Source organism: Propithecus coquereli, unplaced genomic scaffold (assembly GCF_000956105.1).
Source record: "Propithecus coquereli isolate 6110/MARCELLA unplaced genomic scaffold, Pcoq_1.0 Scaffold157, whole genome shotgun sequence".
NCBI classification, from domain to species: domain Eukaryota; kingdom Metazoa; phylum Chordata; class Mammalia; order Primates; family Indriidae; genus Propithecus; species Propithecus coquereli.
In genome coordinates, this window is record NW_012140191.1 from 3,406,436 (window position 1) to 3,427,043 (window position 20,608).

Genomic DNA, 20,608 nt, shown 5'->3' on the forward strand with positions numbered 1-20,608 from the left:
AGAACTTGAAATGTTCTGAACACATAGGAATAATAAATACTCAAGGTGATGAACAACCCAAATAACCTGAGTTGATCATTAAACAGTCTATGCACGTAACAAAATATCAAATTTACCCTGTAAATATGTATGAATATTTGTATCAACAAAAAAATTTTTTTAAAGACCCTAGGATTAGAATCTGAACAACTTGGTGAGTGGTCAGGCCATAACTAAAGGAGCAGGTTTGGATTGCTGTTGTGTTCTGATTTTGTCCATGTAAGCTCGAGATGAAAATTAGACATCTGCATGGAGAAAGTTGATGAATAAAGGACCAAAAATATGTTGCTTGTAAAAAATTCTCTCTGTCTACGCAGTGCACAAAGTATGCTAGTAATGACCTCCAAAATCGTTCAACCTATTAGACAATGTGGAGGGGCTGTTTTGGGATGGGGAGTTATGAGTTAGATTAAAAGCAGTTGCAACTGCTTGTTCAAGTGTTTTTAGTTACATTCATAAAATAATTTCTTTGAATTTAGAAAATTCAAACATAAATTTGTTTCTCAATCATTCATTAACACCCTTAACATTAGCTCAGTTTTGGTGCAGAAACTTTCAAATCATTTTGACAATGACTCATGTTAAGAAATAAATTTTACATCACAACTTGGTACATGTGTAATCACACATATAACCACAGTAGACATCTCATCAAATAACATGTGGAATGGATTCTAATATCTTCTTTTCACTGCTATTCATTTTTTAGATTTTGGCAAATCCCACTAAATTGATTTTATGATTCACTAAGGGGTTACAACTCAGTCTGAAAAACCTCAGCTATGTGTATCTTAATGATTTGCCACTACCTAGTGGAGAAATGCTTCTCAAACTACCTGAAAAGAAGTTTTTTTCTAATTTCCCATATTTTGTGGACCTACCACTTTGTAAATAAGTTACCTAAAAAAGAAGTGAAAATATATACATATAAAATACAAGCCCATTTTTATTTACACACACACACACACACACACACACCTGATAATTCGGAAAGAAGAAATGTGTGTCTCAGTGGGGTTAATAACAGCTTTGACTAAGGGTACATGCAACTGCTCTGAAGTGCATCTGACCCCAGTAAGGACTTCAAGGGAACTCAGGATCAGCTTTAGCCAAAGATGTAATTCAGGGACTGGCATTGAGCAGGGCTGGCTGAGTCCTCACAAACTCCTCCTGGGCATTCCACAGCCCTCACTAGTAGAGATAAGCTGGAGACTGCTCAGGGCCTGAAGAGTCTGTGTAAATCAGAGATCAGCAAAGACACCTGGCAGAAATCTTCTCTAGAATGCTTTTGCCAAACAAAGAGATTAAAGATAAGAATCCGAGTCCAGAATCTGACAGACCTTGACAGCTCTTGTTCCCTAAAGATCTCTACCCTTTAGGATTCAAAGAAAAGGGAAGCAATAGGCAAGGATGAGACCCAGAGATACAAAGACATGCAGAAAGAGAAGTTGAATAGCCCATTTTGGTCCCAGGATATTATCAGGATTTTGAAAGTCTGAAAATAATACAAAATCTACAAAATTATAAGGGCCCAACCAGCAATCTCTCTTACCCTTAGCAATGTCCACCATGCACTCAGGTTCCAGGGCATGCCAAACTCTTCATCTGGATCTGATTCAGGCAAGGAGATCAGGTCTGACCAGTTGCTTGCTGTGAATGAGGAGGTCGAGAAGCCCAAGCAGGATTTCAAAATTTGATGGGCAGTCCAGAGACAGTGGATCCCTATGAATGATTCACTATATGAAGGCAATAGAAGCAAAAAGATGGAGTAAGTGCAGTAGAAGAGAACAAGGAACCCGTTGCTAGTGTTGAACAGAACAAATGAGATATTGCCCTGCCAAGAGGAGCCTGCGGTCAGGCAGGTTCATTACTGAGAGTCAAGGTAAAGATCAAATTTTCATTTCCTCCATAACATAGCATTTAACAAAATTCTTGGCATTTCTTATGAGCATTCCAAAGAATCAGTTGGCTAAAGTTAAGTAACTGGACAATAAGTGACACCTAACTCCTGGCCAACTTCAAGGTCTCCTGAAAAGCAACAGTGGGCATCCTTCTGTAAGCTTCTACAACTTGTTGCTGCTGCAGGTAAAACAGGTGGTTTTCATAGCATTCCTTGTAAGTTATTATGTGAAATTAAATGGCAAGTCAGGCCCACATCCCTCAAGGAACCCTAAACATAACACTCCAGCAATATCCTACACTGAACAACTAAATGTAAGTGGGGGAGTCCATACTCGACAAAGACCCAAATCTGTTTGATACATTGAGCACCTTTATATTGTCTCCCAAATTTTTTTCTTAAAGCTCGATGAAACCCATCTGCAAGCAATTCAGTAATACTGGGACCTACTCTTAGGAAACAGGAAATATGGCCAGGTAACAATCAAAAATAGGCTGAAATTTTATATCCTTTGACCAATTTCTCCCTATAACCCCTCCCCCAACTCCTTCCCGGAACCAGTATTCTTTAGCACTATAGTTAACAATAATTCATCATATATTAATATTTTCAAATAGCTAGAAGAGAGGATTTTGAATGTTCCCAGGACAGAGAAATGATAAATGCTGGAGGTGATGAATATGCTAATTACCCTGATTTGATCCCTACACATTGCATGTACCACTATGTATCCCATAAATATGTATAATTATTATGTCAATTAAAAAAGTTTTTTAAAGATTGGGCTAATTATTCTGAGTTTGAGCTTAAACATTTATTGAAAAACGGTAAATAGTACTAGCGATTTTTTAAGAATTTAGGTATTAGGTAGATCTTAGAAATGTCCCTGTAAGATAAAGCTAAAAGAAGTTAAGTAACTTACCAATTGCGGCTGGGGAAAGCAGAGCTGGGATTAAAGGCAGTTGTGTGTAACTTCAGTCCTATGCTCATTTCACCATGCCTCTCAGCCTCTCAGGATCAGGAACAATATGTACAATGTCCATAGACAATAGCACCACATTTAGAAATTCCACCAAGAGTCAGCTACACAGAGAGCTTCCTATTTTCTTACCTAACACAGTTCTGAGCTCTTATTTTAAAATAAAATGTCTGAAAGTAGAGCAATGGCATGCACGCATAGGAGGATTCTCCTCTTCCCCAAAATAAAACAATATAAAATTCCAGACTACATTTTGAGCAGATGCTGCTTCCCTCAGGTCCTGGCAACAAATGAATGAGAATTTTTGTAGGGATCTGGGCCAGGTGGGAAGTGAATGCAGGTTTGGGGACCCATCCTGCTGCTACTGGAGACTTGGGAAGTTATTTCAGGCCCCTTTGACCCTATAAGCCTGCTACAGGGATAGGGACAGACGGTACAGTAAAGACTGGTCTTTAAACTTCGGGTTTAAATGAACCACAAGTAGGAGTGGGGAGAGAAAGGAAACTGTCTTTGGCACCTTCTATTCCACTATCCAGGTGGACCTTACAGGCCGTTCACACATGCCCTATCCATCTAGGTGACCCTCTGAGCCTTCCCATGATGGGAGAGGGCTGTGCAAGAGGACACCCTTAGGGGATGTCTTACTCCATTTGGGCTGCTATAATGAAATATCTTAGACTGGGTAACGTATAAAAACAGCATGCATTTATTGCTCACAGCTTTGGAGGATGGGAAGTCCAAGATCAAGGCACTAGAAGATACAGTGTGTCTAATGAGGACTCACTCTCCACTACAAAGATGGTACTTTGTTGCTGTGTCCACACATGGCTGAAGGGCAAAAGAGGCTCATAAGCTCCTGTCAGCCTCTTTTATAAGGCCATTAATCTCGTTTATGAGGGCTCTGCCCCCATAATGGTCTAATCACCTCCCAAATATTCTACCTCTTAATACTATCACCTTGGGAGTAAGGTTTCAACATATGAATTTGGGGTTGACACATACATTCAGACCATAGCAGAGAACAATAACCTTTCATTATCAAACAAGCTATAATGCCCTGAAAATAGGACGCCCGACAGCATGATCTGGAGATGTAGCTGCTATCCCCAAGAGCAGGAGACTACAAGGGGGCTTCTGCCTAGCATAGATGGTTCTGTTAAAGAGACTTCTCAAGAACCTACACCGTCATGCAAAAATTTCATTGTTGACCAGGAGATTAGGACAATGCTGAATGGTATTAATTGAAAGGTAGCTTAGAGATTTCAGTGATTATCCAGATTAACTATTCTCATCTTGTTCTTTAAACACTCCCATATTCAATGTTCTGCCTCCTTTTGGCATTTTTTTTTAAGGAACATAATCTTTTGAATAAGGTACCTGCTTTCTATATGACACTGCCACTTAATAGCTGTGCAACCTTACCACAGTTACCTAAGTTCTTTGTTCCTCAGTTTCCTTGCCTCTTTAATGGTATTAAAAAAATTAGTCCTGTACTGCAGGTTTGTTGTAAGGACTAAATAAAACATCCATGCAGAATGCTTAGGACAGAGTCTATCATAGAATGAGCATTTAATAGACGATAACTGATGTTATAGGTTTGTCAAGAGCCAAGCTGAGCAGCCGGGGATTAGTGTGGTGAATTACAACAATGAGCCAAAATGAAAGTCATAGTGAAGTCTTAATCATTTACTGCAGCAGTATCAGCAAGAGGCTGAAGAGGAAAAAGTGCTGGCTCCTTCACTGTTCCATTTTTTTTCCCCATGGAATGTCACTGGGTGATGGATCAGAGCAGAGCAGACAGGAGGATCATCTCCTGGCCTTCCCAAGGAGCCAGAACAAAAGGCTCCTCCATTTTTGTGGCCCTGGGACCCAGAGCATGTGGAGGGAAGTGCTAGGAGTGAGAAATCCAATAAGATGGTCTTAGCAGAGGCTTTGGCCTGAGAGAGGTTTCTGAATGGAGGTACCTGGGCTAGGGATACAGATGCAGATACGCATAAGAACAAGACTGGCTGGCAGAGGGGAGGGAGGGCCTGAGTCCTTGCTGGGCACCACGACTGGGTGGGAGGGCAGCTTTCCCTCAAGAAGCCTGCCAGGTAAAGCCTTTGTAATTACCGGTGGTTGGGCCTGAAGGATTACACACAGGATTTGAGCCAGAGCTGATTCCTCACATTGTTAGTAATCTCTCTCTCTCTCTCTTTCTCTCTCACACACACAATCTGTATAAGATGACCTGGGGTGATATAGATGCTACCGGGGTATCACTGGGGAGAGAGAGTGTGTTACTTCACACATCTAACAGGAAAAAAAAGAGGTATTAATAAATACTTCTGGCCTCCAAGTTTCTTTTTCTTTTTTTTCTCTTGTAACAATTTTTTGTCCACATATTGTAAACATATATACAATTTACCATCTTAACCATTTTTTAAGTGTACAGTTTAGCAGAAAGTACATTCACATTTCTGTGCAATCTCCAGAACTGTCTTCATCTTGCAAAAAACTCTGTACCCATTAAATAACAACTCCCCATGCCCTACTCCCCGTTCCGGTAAGTCTTTTAACAGTACCTCCTAGTCTTGCCAGCTACTCTAATTTCCTTTCACTTCTATTATGTGATTTTCCCTCTTCATCATTCCTAAGGTTAAATTTATAATCTCAAAGTCTCTCTGTTCTTTCAAAACACAAAATCCCACATCCTGCACCCCCAGATTTATTGAAACCTATCCTCTTACAAGAGACTTCAGCAACTGCCTTTGATACTAAATATTCCCTTTGGATTCTTGTTACCCATGCTAAGAGGCTTATCAAATTTTTCCAAACATAAATTATGCTTGCCCCACAAAACTCCTAGCAACAAAGTTTCTTCCATTTCATTATGTAATGAAACTATAGGGACCAGAAATTTAGAGATAAAAAAAGTCCACTGCCTTTACAGCACATTTTTGGAGCAATCCCAAACATCTCTGAACATGAAGTACACACCTCCAATATATTGTATGTTCACATGTGTTTTTTTTCTTTTTGGTTCTCTAGGTGATGTGCTGACATTTTTAGACTCTCACGTGGAATGTAATGTTGGTTGGTTGGAACCTCTACTGGAAAGAGTTTATTTAAGTAGAAAGAAGGTAGCCTGTCCAGTAATCGAAGTCATCAATGATAAAGATATGAGGTAATATTGCTACATTCCACAAGATACTTCTAAGTACACGTTGAACCACAAGGAGCACAAAGTGCTAGTTATATTCCAAATATGTGCATTTTTGAAAATTTTTAAAATATACAGTTATCCACTTAAATAAATGGAAATACATTATAAATATCTTGGGATCATAGCCTGTCAATCCAATAGTCTATTTGGTCACCACAAATTCTTAACTCTAAATATCAATAAATCCTCATTATCTAGTTTTCCCTTTTTATATTTAGCTGAACCCCAAATTATGTATTTTCCTCAAATTTAGTTCTTCTTTCTACAGGAAGCATAATGTGGTCCTAAATTGTTGTATTCTTTCCTCAAATATGGCCAGGACATTATTAAAAGAAATGAATTAGTTAAATGTGAACAATCCAGCCAATTAGTCACTAATGCAAATTGTAGTCATAAACTTTTTGAACTGTTATTAAAAAGTTATGATCTAAAATCATCTGCTTAAGCACTTGTTTAATTCATGTAAATACATCATGGAATCAACTTGATGAAATATATAAAGATGTACATAATCTCAAGTAGCACTTTTTTTTTTCCTGGATTAGTTACATGACAGTGGACAACTTTCAAAGAGGCATCTTTGTGTGGCCCATGAACTTCAGTTGGAGAACAATTCCTCCAGATGTTGTTGCAAAAAACAAAATTAAAGAAACTGATATAATAAGGTAAGTATGCGAAATTTAAGACTAGAAAGCAGTCATGTTTCTTTTGTAAAGGTGTAAAAAAAGTTCTACAAAACAACTGTCATTCTATATCCTGTCATTCCATAGAACATCAAGAATTACAGTTCTAGCTAAAAGATTACCAAAGCAAACACAGTTTTCCTGAGAAATTTGTTTCCCACTACTGAAATTTATTGTTAAATGTCCAGGTGCACCCTATTCGGCCCTGAACCCAGAGAAATTTACTAATACCATACTGTTTCCTAGGATTTATAGCCTAAGAAACACAAACTAGTTGAATGTGCTGCATAAATGCAATATAAATACACACAATATTAAAGTAAACATAAGTAAAAATTAAAAATAAATAATAAAAATAACTATGGTTAGGATTTTCTTTTACAGTCTAATCCTACCCCCTCCATGGGAAAGGTGCCAAATTCTGCAAATTAAGAAAGAGACACAGAAGCGGGATGTCAATTAAAATTTGGTCTTTCTTACTGGAGAAACTGGATTGAAGAACACGGCTTCTACCAGGAGCCAAAATGGCGGCTTCCTATTCCTTCCCCAGAATCGGGGGCTGCAGGACAGACACTTAGCCAGCCACAGACAGAGCACCAGGAGTCCTGAAGCACTCCCTGTTGGAGGGAAAACCTGAGCAGACACAAGCAAGCAAGTCCCAAGGGAAAGCCAAGGCCAGACTGCACATTGCAGCTTGTTTTCTCCGAACTTCTCCCTCAGTAAATCACACCTCTCCCTTGCCAGATGTGATGCCTCCAGAATTGATACCCCCGGAGAGTAAAGTTGGGGTTCTCCCACTTACTAAGCACTGTGTGCCAGGCATTTAACTCTCTCCATAACCCTAGAAGGGAGATTGTAGTATTAACCTTATGGAGGTGAGGAAATTGAGATTTAAAAGAGTTAAGTGATTTTCCCAGGGAGACACAGCTAGTGATAGAAGAATTTGAGATTCAAACCCAGATCTGCCTGAATTTAACACTCTTGTTCTAATCTCATGCCAAAGAACCTCTTTGAATTTTTCAGACTTTCGTTTTGAGGGTCAATATAGTGATTAGTTCAGACTATATTGAACATAATATTAGGAAAAGAAGACATTCTGGATGGTCTGGTGAGGAATCCAGAAAGGGCATGGACATAAATGATGGAGGAAGGGAGAGAGGTGTGGAGCAGGAATTACTCTTGAGATTGCCGAATGACCAAAACGCAGAGCAGGCTCGCCACAGATACCGCTTTCAGCTGGTTCAGTGGAGATCACCATGGGAAGTGCTTACTGCCTTGCCTAACTGCTTACTGAACTCATGTCATCCGTGATCTGTCATCCATGATCAGTAGTAGTAGTGAAGGCTCTAGAGTCAGATTTGAATCTCAACTCTACTACTTACTAGCGGTATGAACTTGGAAAGTTTGCTCAACCACTTTGAGTCTCTGTTTCCTTATTTTTACATGAAGACTAATACAAGTAGCTACCATGCAGACTGTTTTGAGAATTTAACCAGATAGTGTATATGAAGTGCTTTAAAAGTGCCTGTCACATAAAAAGCTGTCAGTAAAGTCTGCCTATGGTTGAGAGGCAATATAGTGAATGAGAGAGCATAGAGTCAAATCAGATTGCCCAGTGTGAACCCAAGACCTATAGCATACTGGTCTGTTGTCCTTGGGAAAGTTTCTTACCTTCTCCATAGTTGCAGATTCTTAATAGTCATACAAACTCACAAGATTTTTGTGAAGTCTAAAACAATACATATATAATACTTAAAACGATGCCTGGTACTCCCTTAACCCTGAATAAGTATTGTTAAAAATAACAGCCCTGAAGAGTTTGTGTTACGGTATTAAGGACAAATAAGAATTCTAGTTCCACGCTGCATCTTTGCTGACCCTAATTAAGCTCTGCCACCATAAACCAGGGAACTTGTCACTTACACACTCTTATCTCCAGACCTTCCTATGCATAGTAGCATTTCTGAAACACCTCCTACCTTCAACACAAATGTATAGAGGACCAACTCTAAAAGTTGAGCTTTCATGAGATATAAGTTTTAAAAACAAACTTTTCTCTTTGTAGGTGCCCTGTCATGGCTGGTGGATTATTTTCTATTGATAAAAATTACTTTTTTGAACTCGGAACATATGACCCTGGCCTTGATGTTTGGGGTGGAGAAAATATGGAGCTCTCATTCAAGGTATTATCAAGTGTTTTTCAAATTTTCTTTGTCATTAAAGAGTTTATCATTTTTAAATTGTTTCATTTTACTAGTATAATCAGATATGTGACTGCCACTGAGAATCATGTCACAGAAATTTTAGGGTCTCTGAATTAATATTTTCATATCCCAGATTGAATACAGAAGAATCAATTGCTGTCATGACATTTATTAGAGTTCCCTAATATTTTGCAACACCATTTCTGCTTTTAAATATGGGGGTAATGACTTTCTATCATTCAATGTAAATGCCATGGAATTCATACTTGATACAAAGTAACTCTCCTGGAACATCTCTCTAATATGTTGGAAGGAATGGAAAACATAAAAGACAGAAGTACGAAACAGTACTTCTAGAGCAGGCCACCAAGAGGCCCACAGTATAGCTTCTTTGAAAACTTTATACAGTCATGTATACAATCTTTGATCAACATCTAAGAAAGCCTTAGCCACAGCAACAGTAGACAGCATCCAAAAAGCAACTACTTTCCTCTCAAGTTGGGTGGTTTATATTAAAAGGGGTGTAACTTTGGAGCTTCTGATCAAGAAGAATGGTTTTTAAGTTGTGCACCACAAGCCTTTTGGATTTCCCCAAGATGAGAGAAGGGGAAGGTGAACAAATGGACATCTGCACTTTTTTTCACTGATTGAACCAAAGGAAGAACTCATATATTTTACGCACTGAGATTCTGTGAAGATTTCATAAGGGAAAAAAAAAAATTATACTGAAGGGTAGCAAAGGAAAACATTATGTTCTACTAATCTTAAAATGGTCCTACTTCAAGCAGTAGGAACAAAGTTACCAGGTGTTTTTTTGTCATTGTTAATTGCCCATGGTTTGTGGACCATCACTTGATAATTGACGCTTATCGTTAAATTTTTTCAGGTGTGGATGTGTGGTGGTGAGATTGAGATCATCCCCTGTTCCCGAGTGGGCCACATATTCAGAAACGACAATCCATATTCCTTCCCCAAAGACCGGATGAAGACAGTGGAACGGAACTTGGTGCGGGTTGCTGAGGTCTGGCTGGATGAATACAAGGAGCTCTTCTATGGTCATGGGGACCACCTCATAGACCAAGGCTTAGATGTCGGCAACCTCACTCAGCAAAGGGAACTGCGAAAGAAACTGAAATGCAAAAGTTTCAAATGGTACTTGGAGAATGTCTTTCCAGACTTAAAGGCTCCCATTGTGAGAGCTAGTGGTGTGGTAAGTTCAAGTGGCAATTTAAAAATCTTACTCCATAAAAACAAAACATAAAAACTCTTTCAAAAACATGTAGAAAGGATGAATTGTTACATGTAAATAAATGCCAAGTATGAAAGCCAAAGGGACAAAGCACGGCTGAGAATTAAATATAGGTAAACTTGAGAAAGACTATGTGGTCATGTTCATTGATTAATTCAATAGATACCTATTGAGTATCAATAGACCAGGCAGTATTTCAGATCTGGATCACAGGATGATTAATAAATTAGACTTGATTCCTTCATTATGGAGCTTAAAGTTAAGTAGGGAAGAAAGAAAATAAACAAATAAGCAATTAAAGGGTAAATACGAAATATAATAGCTCTTATTTAGGGAACAGGTCACAATGATGAATCCTCAGAGTGGTCAAAAAATCTTCTCTGAGGAGGAGATTTTGCAATTCAGGCCTGAAACACTAAACGTTAGCCAAGCTCTAAAGAAGAGAGCACTAGACAGAGTGTGCAGGTGATACAAAACTCTGAGACAGGTGAAAGTTTAAGGCATTCCAGAACTGAAAAGATAAATGTTGTCAGGGAGTGACAGATGGAGGAATGGTCTAGATCGGGGGTTCCCAACCAATGGTGAGTTGTATAATTATTTCATTATCTATTACAAATAATAATAATAGAAATAAGATGCACAATAAATGTAATGCACTGGAATCATCCTGAAACCATCCCCCCACTTCCTGGTCCACAGAAAAATTGTCTTCCATGAAAACAGTCCCTGGTGCCAAAAAGATTGGGGACCGCTGGTCTAGATGAAGGTGGAGAGGAAGGCAGGAGTAAGATCCCATGGGTCCTTGTAGGCAAAGTAAGGTTTATCTTTCCCTCCTTCCTTCCTTCCTTCCTTCCTTCCTTCTTCTGAATGTAATGAGAAGTGATTGAGGGTTAAGCGAAGGGATGACAAGATTAAATTTGGGTCTGTAAAGACTTCAAAGAGGGGTTAAAAAACAACAGAAGCCGTTAGAGAATAGCAAATAAAATTCCAGGACACAAGGGAAGGTACTAAAAGGGAAGAAACTAAGCCAGATAGGTTGGATGAGTACAAAGCTAAGAAAAAATCAAGGAAGAGGAGATGCTGGAGGAAGCCATTTCGAACCCATTATAGGAATGAAGCTTCACACGAAGAGGGTGGTAAGACATGAGGCATTACCACAGACTGGGTTTAAGGATGGTTTGTCGAGTCCTTGCCTGGGGCTCCTCCCCATTATGTTTATTTCTAATCTCTTTTATTTCTAATTTAATTTTTACCGATAAATATTCCTAGTGTACTTTGTTTTCACTCAGCGTTTCCTTTTTCTTTATTCAAGACGTTCTCAAACTTGGCCATTAGTAAGCCTGTCCTTTTAGGCCAAGTTGTTTCAGTTCTTCTCAGGATGTGGATTATACAAAGCAACTACTCTCGCTGCCTGGCAAATCTCCGGAAAACAGGGACTTAGAAACCTTTGACAGTATTAGGGAAGTCCAGGAAGGATGTGAAAGAGAGGAAATCAGCCTGAAAATCTGTTTTGTTTTTATAAAATTCAACTGATAAATAAGTATATAGGACTCGTTTATTTTGTAACATAATGTATTATAAAATTGCCATGTTTATAGGTCCAAATAGAAGAGCAGCTACTTCAGGTGGCTCAACCTGATATTTTGTCAAACACCTTGGATTTATATACACTGTTCAAATAATAAAACATTAAATATATCTGTAAAACAAATTTATATTTTTCAATTCAAACCCCTGAGCAGGAAAAAAAAAAAGAATTTGAAGAATTCTCATTAGTAATTTTTTCCCATCCTAACATGATGGAATCTCAGCAAGAGCATTACTAAACTTTAACCACCAGAGGGAACTAAAAACCTACCTTTTGGTTCCACTGTGATGCTAACTTATATGAGTTTCCGTGAAATTTTTGAAGCACTCTCCCAATGAAACAGCCTTTTGCTGGTGCCTGAACTATAATATATCTAAATATAGCAAGTATTTTTAAATGATTTTAACAAATTAATTTCTTCTATATTCCTCACTATTTGTTGCCTTCCTTGGACAAATTTGAATAAAGATACATTTGTTCCTTTCTGAAGCCACCAGTAGGGAGCATTATTACCATTTTTAACAAATTAGGACCTTCCTCCAAGTAATTCAGAATAACAGACCATTATTTTGGATAGACAACCTTGGAAATTTCCAAGAAAGTAAATACCATAATTTCTTTTGGTTACTTGCTTCATTTCCCTTCTTTCAACCTTTTAAATTTATTTAGGAACTTAAATCCGTTGAAAATCGTTGTGTGTGTTTTTAATGAGAACAATTTCTTATTGAGCCAAAATATTTTAAACTAATACAAAAAAACTCACCAAAAATGTATTTTTACATCGGATTAAACTGTTAGTGAACAGTCTATAGCTTAATGTTTAACAATTCCGTGATAAACTGGGGAATTCCCACCTTCTAAATTAGAAAATGAAATAATTCAACATGGATAACTTAAAATGCATATACTATCTGATTTTTTAAAAGGTTGAAATGATTTACAATTAAAACATGGGCACAATTTTTTAAAATAAAGTGAAAAATTTAAAAAACCATTCATAATAAAATGAAGAATAGCAATTCCTTAGCACTCCATAGACCATTTCTATTTGAAGAAAAGTAGTTTCCCCAGTAGTTTCTGATAAAGTGAAACATCTTCAGATGAAGTGGCAGAGAGAGACATAAGGGACAGAAATTTTCTCTTTCCTTCGAATGCTTTTTGGTCCTTGGAGGAAGGGATTACACAAAATAAACACAAAGAAATCAGTTATACTAGGGGTTTCCAAGCACCATTCTGAGCAATGTTAGTTGTGCTGCCATAGGGTTCCATGCTCAAGTAAATTTAGGAAACACTTGGGTTACATTCTGAGCAGGAAGCTGAACATTAACACTTGGAAGGTTCTGGAAAGTGCTGGGGCAGGCCCACCTGCTCAGCTATGTTGAAAACCAGAGTGTTCCAAACTTGTTTGAAGGTAGAATATTTTCTGCATGATCCACAAATACAGGAGCTTATATTTATCTCTGCTAAGATCAAGAGAACAATTGGGACTCAATTTCTTTCTTTAAACTCTATTCTACCGTCATACATTTCACTCTCCTCTCTGAAGTTCATGGCGGTTGAACTCTGTGCATTGTGATGTTCACATTTACTAAAGATGAATTGTCTCCTTCCATATTTGTCATTTTTAATTCTGAATAGAGCTTTCTTTGGGGATTTTTTGATGGAGATTCCCTCCTTCTAGAATTGCTTTGTGTTTTTCTGTGCCAGGAACCTCGAGAGTTACCAATCTGGTACTATTTTTAATGTTTGTTTCTGTGCCTTGAAGGTCTTTGAGGATTCCTATCCAATGCAATAGTATTAATATAAATTTTCACCTGACACTCAAATTAAGGTCGGTGTAAGGTTTAAGATTCCCAGGGAGACTGTAGCTTCTCTGTTGTCTCTCTTTGCTAATGAGTAAATTGTTTTTCCTAATACACCATTCCACTGAGGGTCTAACTCTTTAGTTTTCCACCTTTATATGGAAGACCTCAATTCCAACTCCCTTGCTCATCCAGGCCTATATCTTTCTGCCATCTTCATGAGGGGACAAGTCCCTTTCTTACCAACATTTGTAGTTTTCCTTCTCACCTTTAGTTTTTTCTGCATTTCGCGGTCCCTGAAGATGGCCCTTAGTTTCTTGCAAGCTAAGCTACGGATGTAAAAGTGAGGACCAACCCACTGAGCACCCAGTTATGAAGTCTGGCAACTCTGTGAGCTACACACCCTGCATCAGTGCAGCACCCCAGAGTTAGCAGAGTTAGAGCTCTTTGTTAGGAACCATAGAACAGGAAGTAGCAGAAATAGTATCCCTGGCAACAAAGACCTCACTACCTCCCAGCTCAGGAAGCTTTCCTGGGATATATAATATAGATTCAGCTCTGCATAGCTTGTCTAGAAATCTGAAAGGCCTAAATTGCACTATTAACCCACCATCTCATTAGTCCTGCACAGAATGTCAAAGGGGACAAGGAAATGAACATTTTTCTGTATTAAATGGTGACTTATAGAAAGTTCCCTCCATATTTGACCCTGTAAATCCATTAAAAACCTGGGGGCCTGCCAGAAAGTACCTTTACACTTGGCTCTTTATTCGCTTTCATGACTTTCCCATAATGAATTGCAGCTTGCTTGAGACATTAGGAAGATTCTGACAGGGAATCAGCTGGAATCTGCTATTCTTTGAAGGACTCAATCTATCCATGATTCACTGCCTAAGCACTCAAAGAGCTTGAAGGGGTCAGCCAGGGAACATAGCCCATAACTCTTGTTTCGATTAAATTGCAAGTATTTGCATTGACTTTTAATATATGCATCAGATAAACTTAAGACAAGAAAATAACTACTTCTCATGCCACCTTTTGCTCATTCGTTATTCAGCATGCCAGGCAAGGGTTAATTAAAAGCTTATCTTTGTTGGAGCTGTGGCTGAATCACAGGCCTAAATTGACAGATTGAATCTGTACTTTAGCAAGATCACATTACATCTCTGTTAGAGACGGCAACCAATAAAATCGTACAGTGCTAAGTAAGGCTAAGCTATTAACTTAACTATCTTTTAACCTTATGATAATTTTATATTCTGTGTTTTCTAAATGTGTCTGCATGTCTTGTTCTACTTGAAAAAATGTTTTTGTGACTTATATTTTATATTTTGCTTCTTAGCTTATTAATGTGGCCTTGGGTAAATGTATTTCCATTGAAAACACTACAGCCATTCTGGAAGACTGCGATGGCAGCAACAAGGTATGTTAAGTTGGGGTTTTCTATCTCATGGTAGTTGATAGGTGCAGGGTATGGCACATTCATTGCTCAATTGAGAAAATCATCTTTTCCCAGTAGAAATATATACTTAATCTCTTAGTTTCTATATAATCATAAGGCCAGTGCTAAAAGGGTCCACCACCAAGTGCAAAGATAGTGACTGATGGAGTAAAGGTGTGGGTCTTGAAGTCCACCCACTGGATCCATCCTGACTCTGTCATTTGCAAAAGTGTGCTAATTTTGCAAATTTCTTAACCTTTGGGTAAATGGTAGTGATAATAGTGCCTGCCTCTAGAACTGGTGTGAGGTTGGGATTAGGTAATATGTAGGAAGCACATAGAACAATACCTAAAGCTCAGTGCTCCGTAAGTGTTGGTGGTAATAATAATAATAAAGACAAAATGGGGAAAATACGTAACATATAAAGAACAGAGAACATATTTCTAAATAATCATTCTAATGGGACAATTTTATTCTCTGATTTCATCCCCTTTTCCTCCCATTCTCCGGCATCTTAAAGGAGTAATAGAAATCACACAATCCATGATCCATGGCAGAAATCCCTGCATCAAAACTCCCACAACCTCTGAGCACAATAATTAGGAGAGGGAGTAAGGCCAGGGAGCACAGAACAGGGATTCCTTCCACCATGCTGGAGAGGAGCTCTGAGTGATCACACTTCCCTCTCCAACATATGTTTCCTAACAGTTCTATGTTCTGTGGAAACAGTCAGTCATCTGGTTCGAGTGCCAGATAGGACTCACAGGAACATTGATTTGTGAGTAGAAATTAGCCCTCCAAAGTTGCAGAACACTCTTTGGTAGAGAAATGATTTTGCAGTGATAATCTAGGCTTGATAAGTCTTACTTCTTTGTTTTGACTTAGAGATATTGCTTACATTTTTGAGTATATCCCATCTCTACCTCTTAATTAAGAGCTGCGACTAGAAGAAAAAGTATTTCTGTTGCAATAATTCAGCTATGGATTGTAAACCTTAAGCCAAGGGAACTCTTTCTTAATTAGGAAAGAGAGGAGACAGAGGGAAATGAAAAGTATCAAAAAAATCAATTGCCAGAAATAACTTTCACTTATTAACAATTCAAAGAGGAAATAAAGTCATAAATTATTAAACAAAACGACAATTAGTCCAAATTATATTTTAAAAAGTATTAAATGCTGCAATCTTTCAGGACTCATCATTGTCAGGACTTTTTGTGCCTAAATAATAAGTATTTCATTTGAAAACCCAAGTTCTGTTCTTGGTAACCATTGAGTCTCTCTAGGGGATGCTAGGAGGCAAAAGTATAAATTATACAGCCTTTGCCTTCCACAAAGCCCCATCTCCTTTTTATCTCGTGCTCATTTTTAGCTTCTACCTCTTGTGATTTGGTTTTGGCAGAATTAATGAGCCTTCATACTAAGCCAGTGACTATAGCATTCATCCAAAAAAGCTCAATAGAAATAAAACCTTAGACTGAACCATCAAGCCCTATCCTTTACCTTACCTAAAATGTCTCCTTAATTTTCAACTTTTAAGCCAGTTGAGATGTCCTTTTGCAAGGTAACATACAGCTTCCCTTAGTAGCACATAAGCTCCTTATAATATGCCATACATTCATGCTTGTCAAATTTTAATGTGAGAGTTTGTTACAATGTAGATTCTGAATCAGTAGATCTGTGATGTGGCTGAGACTTAGCATTTCTAACTAGTTCCCAGGTGATGTTTCTGTTGATCCAGGCACTACCTTTTTGAGTGTCAAGGTCCAACACAAAGACTTTAATTTAACCTGACAATCAAAGTTAAACCTTGCATTACAAATGATTCATTAGGTAAAGGCATTTTGATAGATTTTACCAACTATCTATTTTTTTTTCCAAAATATGTCCATCTTAATACAAAAAAGGCAAATTCCCACAGACCTAGAGCCTTAAGTTAACCAGGCAGATAATACTAGGTTTTAGATAACTAAAGAAAATATTCTTAAGGATTGAAAACATGGTTTCAATACCTGAATTGGTATTTGTTTTAGATACTGGCAACTTTCTAAAACTGGACATCTTCAAAAACAGTTACTACAAACTGTAGGACTCTCACCCAGAGGCAACATGGTGATTCCTTGTGCTATTAGCAAAGAAAGATATAACCTTTTCTACAATAGAACAAAGTCTCTAGGAGTACAATTGTGTAGATAGTGTTAATCAAGGAAGTATAATAATTTCCACCAAAAAAATTTAGGGGCTGTGATTGGGATTTCCCTATAGCTATCCCTGGCTTAAAACCTTAATCATGAGGTCGTTTGAACATTCCAATACTTTAAGCACCAGGGTTGTCTTAAGAACACCTGAAATGACATCCATATACAGATATGTACTAATTATACTAAATAATTTTTATTATTACAACTAGCATTTCTTGAGGGCTTACAGTGTACTAAGCACTTGACAGTCATTACCCCAACCCTCTGAGAGAAGTACAACTGCTATCCACCTTAAAATAAGAAAAATGAGATTAGACAGGGTAAATAATAAGCCCATCCTATCAGAATTAAAAGTGATAGTACCAGGACTTGAATATAAAATGTCAGATTAGAAGGCCTATATTATTCACCGTTACTATCAAAAATGTTTGACAAAGCCCCTGCCTGTGTTTGTTGCCTGAAATGACCTTCCTTTTATTCATTTTCCCCACAGCTTCAACAATTTAATTACACCTGGTTAAGACTTATTAAACATGAAGAATGGTGCTTGGCCCCCATCCCTGATAAAGCAGCCCTAAGTCTGCACCCTTGCGATAACAGAAATAAAGGGCTAAAATGGCTGCATAAATCAGCATCCGTCTTTCATCCAGAACTGGTAGGCAAAATATTTATACCTCTTCTTTACCACAGATTCAAGTTTCAATCAAATGGCACATAAAACCCTCATTGTCGTCTTCACCAATCGGAAGTTTTAAATGTGTTTGTGACAGTAGAGGTAATATAAAAGTTCACCCAGAGAAATAAACAGATTACTTTTGTAAATTGTCAATTCCTGTTTTTCTTTTTCAAAATGTAATTCAAATGAGTGATTTTAAATAGAAGTCACCAGGTTCTTATGGTTATATTGCTATCACCTGCTTCAGTCAATCAACAATGCCAAGAGTAAGGCTTACAGTCTGGAATTGGTTCTCAGTGGTTACCAGAAAGGTTTATAAGGAGAGTATATGGAGAAGCAAGTAGCAGCGTGCTTCCTACAAGCCTTGCAGTTTAAAATAAACCTGGTTTCTCCTTCTTCCTTTTTTCTGTACAAGAAACTTTTACTCCTTCCTTGTGGTTCCCAGAGATCTGGGCTTTCAGTTCAGCTGGAGCCAGCTCTCACTAACTTATAGGAGCTGATGGAGTGTATTTCTTGCCAACTTTGCATTCAGTAACACAATGGTAGCTTGACACCAGCCATGATGGGAGTGTTTACACCCAAGAAATTAGCAGATGCTACTGGATCAGGGGATGGTTTTTCAGAACCAGTTATTAATATGGACTAACAATACCCCTGTTCTACTATATTCATTCTCAAAGTTCCCTCAGTTTGTCCCAGTTATATTTTAACAGAATACAAATTCATAAGCATTGGTGTAGGATCTTGGGTGGCAGGAATACTCTCAGAACTTCTGTCTTCAATTTTCTACCATCTCAGTAGCAGGTAGCCACCAAATGCACTGAATGTGTTGGGTATGTGGAGACCATCATTTTGCCCAGGGCTGGTCCCACAACAAGCACTCTCTTTTCCTTGGGGTGCTTCCATTCCTTTTGATGTCACAGCCAGTGACTATTCTCTTTACAGCATTTTTCCTCCTACTCAGAGCTAAAATCAGGCCCTAAGCAATGCATTCTCCAATCTTCCTCCCATTAGATATTCTTTCTTATATTTCAATTCCTTCTGGAGAATTCTTTTTCTCTTTAATGATAATGGTTATTATTGAATTATTCAGAAAGATTAGGAATTACTAGCATATAAACTGCTAATTTTATTTTGCATAGTGTTGGGGAGATCCATAAACACCTATTAAATAAATTACGTTTCACTTTCTCCTTCCTTAACCCTGTGTGGAAGGAGGAAAGGGATGGAGGGAGGAAGAGAAGGAGAGAAAGAAGCAGAGAAAGACAGAAAGATACAGACAGAGAGGGGAGAATGAGAACTAAACACATTCTTCCTCTTCAGAAGTGAATTGTGGAAAAGGTTTCAGGCTGATGAGAAACTATTTAGGAGCAGATTCCCCTAGGCAGTAAGCTGATTTGGTAAGGAAGGTAGTTGAATTAGATAACAAAAATTAGAAAGCCTTTCGCCTACCTTGTTTGTACCTCTGGCTTTGTGACATGTTACATAGCTGCCTTCTGCCTTGGGTTCCCAATTGGATGCTACTTGGTGTCACAGAGATGAATAGCTTGGTAGTCAACTTTCTTCTTTTTCCAGTTTTTTTGATAGTTTTCATACTAAACATTTTAAGTCCCCCAAGACATATAAGTTGTAATCAACAAGAGAAGTAGAGAATGAAACTAAGGATAACAGGAGCAAGTCTCTCCTTTTAGAAAGAATTAGGGGGCTAGAAGCTTTGCGAAGGGAGGAAGTGTAATAGTGAGTTAGATCCCTGGATACTAATGAGTTGTTAAAAATTATACATATACTTCTAAATGTGCATTTAAAAGGTGCTCTCTAGGTCAGCCCTCTCCAAATGCTCTGGATTTTGGCCAGTTTAAGGGAAACAGTCTCACAGTTGGCTTCTACACCTGGGGGCATGGGATGCTCCTACACCAACTGGTTCCCACATTAAGTGCCTTTAGGTTGGAGCCAAGTTATTTAGTTACCTCTTTACAATCCACTGGCAGAACATTGTAGAAAACCCAGAATGATCTTTCCTCAAGGCAAGCTCCTGTACAAGACCTTGAGCATACTCAAGCATCATATTTCCAAAGTCCCACTAGGGTGATGATATTTTTGGAGGAGCATCTTTAAAATAAGTTACCATGAAAATCACCCTGGTTTGATAAATTTCTTAAATATTTCAAAACGACACGTATAATTAAGATTATCTTTGTCATGGTCATGAGTAATTAAGAGGATTTATAGGTGAAAAAATGTATGAAGCCATGAATAAATTCTATATAGGTTATCTACCATTTCTAGGATATCCAATAAATATTAAGCAGTAATAGAACTTTCTTTAATACCATTGACATTTTCCTAATTACATCTGGATTCGTGACATTAGGCATTATGTACATTATGTATATCAGAGATTAGCATAAGGAGCTCTTAAATAAAATACGTCATTTCTAGGATTTTGGAATCCAAACTTCACATTCTAAAACATGGACTTAAGAAATTAACTAACTCGCTTATTTTCATGGTATATGTTTTTTTCTTGCCATCAATAAAGTAGCCATCATTCATCAAATACAATGAATGTCATCTGGAATCTTTTCCTTTTAAATAATATAGTTATCAGCCATATCATCAGAACATTCTTTTTTTTTTTTTTTTT

The 20,608-nt window shown here is 37.8% G+C and overlaps 1 protein-coding gene across 1 annotated transcript in view; it reads left to right on the top strand.

Moving 5' to 3' along the window:
* Positions 1 to 20,608, top strand: part of GALNT5 (polypeptide N-acetylgalactosaminyltransferase 5) — a 49,254-nt gene that overhangs the window by 27,206 nt on the left and 1,440 nt on the right. The window contains exons 4-9 of the mRNA XM_012640771.1: positions 5,949 to 6,084; positions 6,669 to 6,788; positions 8,872 to 8,989; positions 9,897 to 10,220; positions 14,992 to 15,072; positions 17,782 to 17,943. Coding sequence (XP_012496225.1) covers positions 5,949 to 6,084; positions 6,669 to 6,788; positions 8,872 to 8,989; positions 9,897 to 10,220; positions 14,992 to 15,072; positions 17,782 to 17,943 — 941 coding nt within the window. The remainder of the gene's footprint in view (positions 1 to 5,948; positions 6,085 to 6,668; positions 6,789 to 8,871; positions 8,990 to 9,896; positions 10,221 to 14,991; positions 15,073 to 17,781; positions 17,944 to 20,608) is intronic.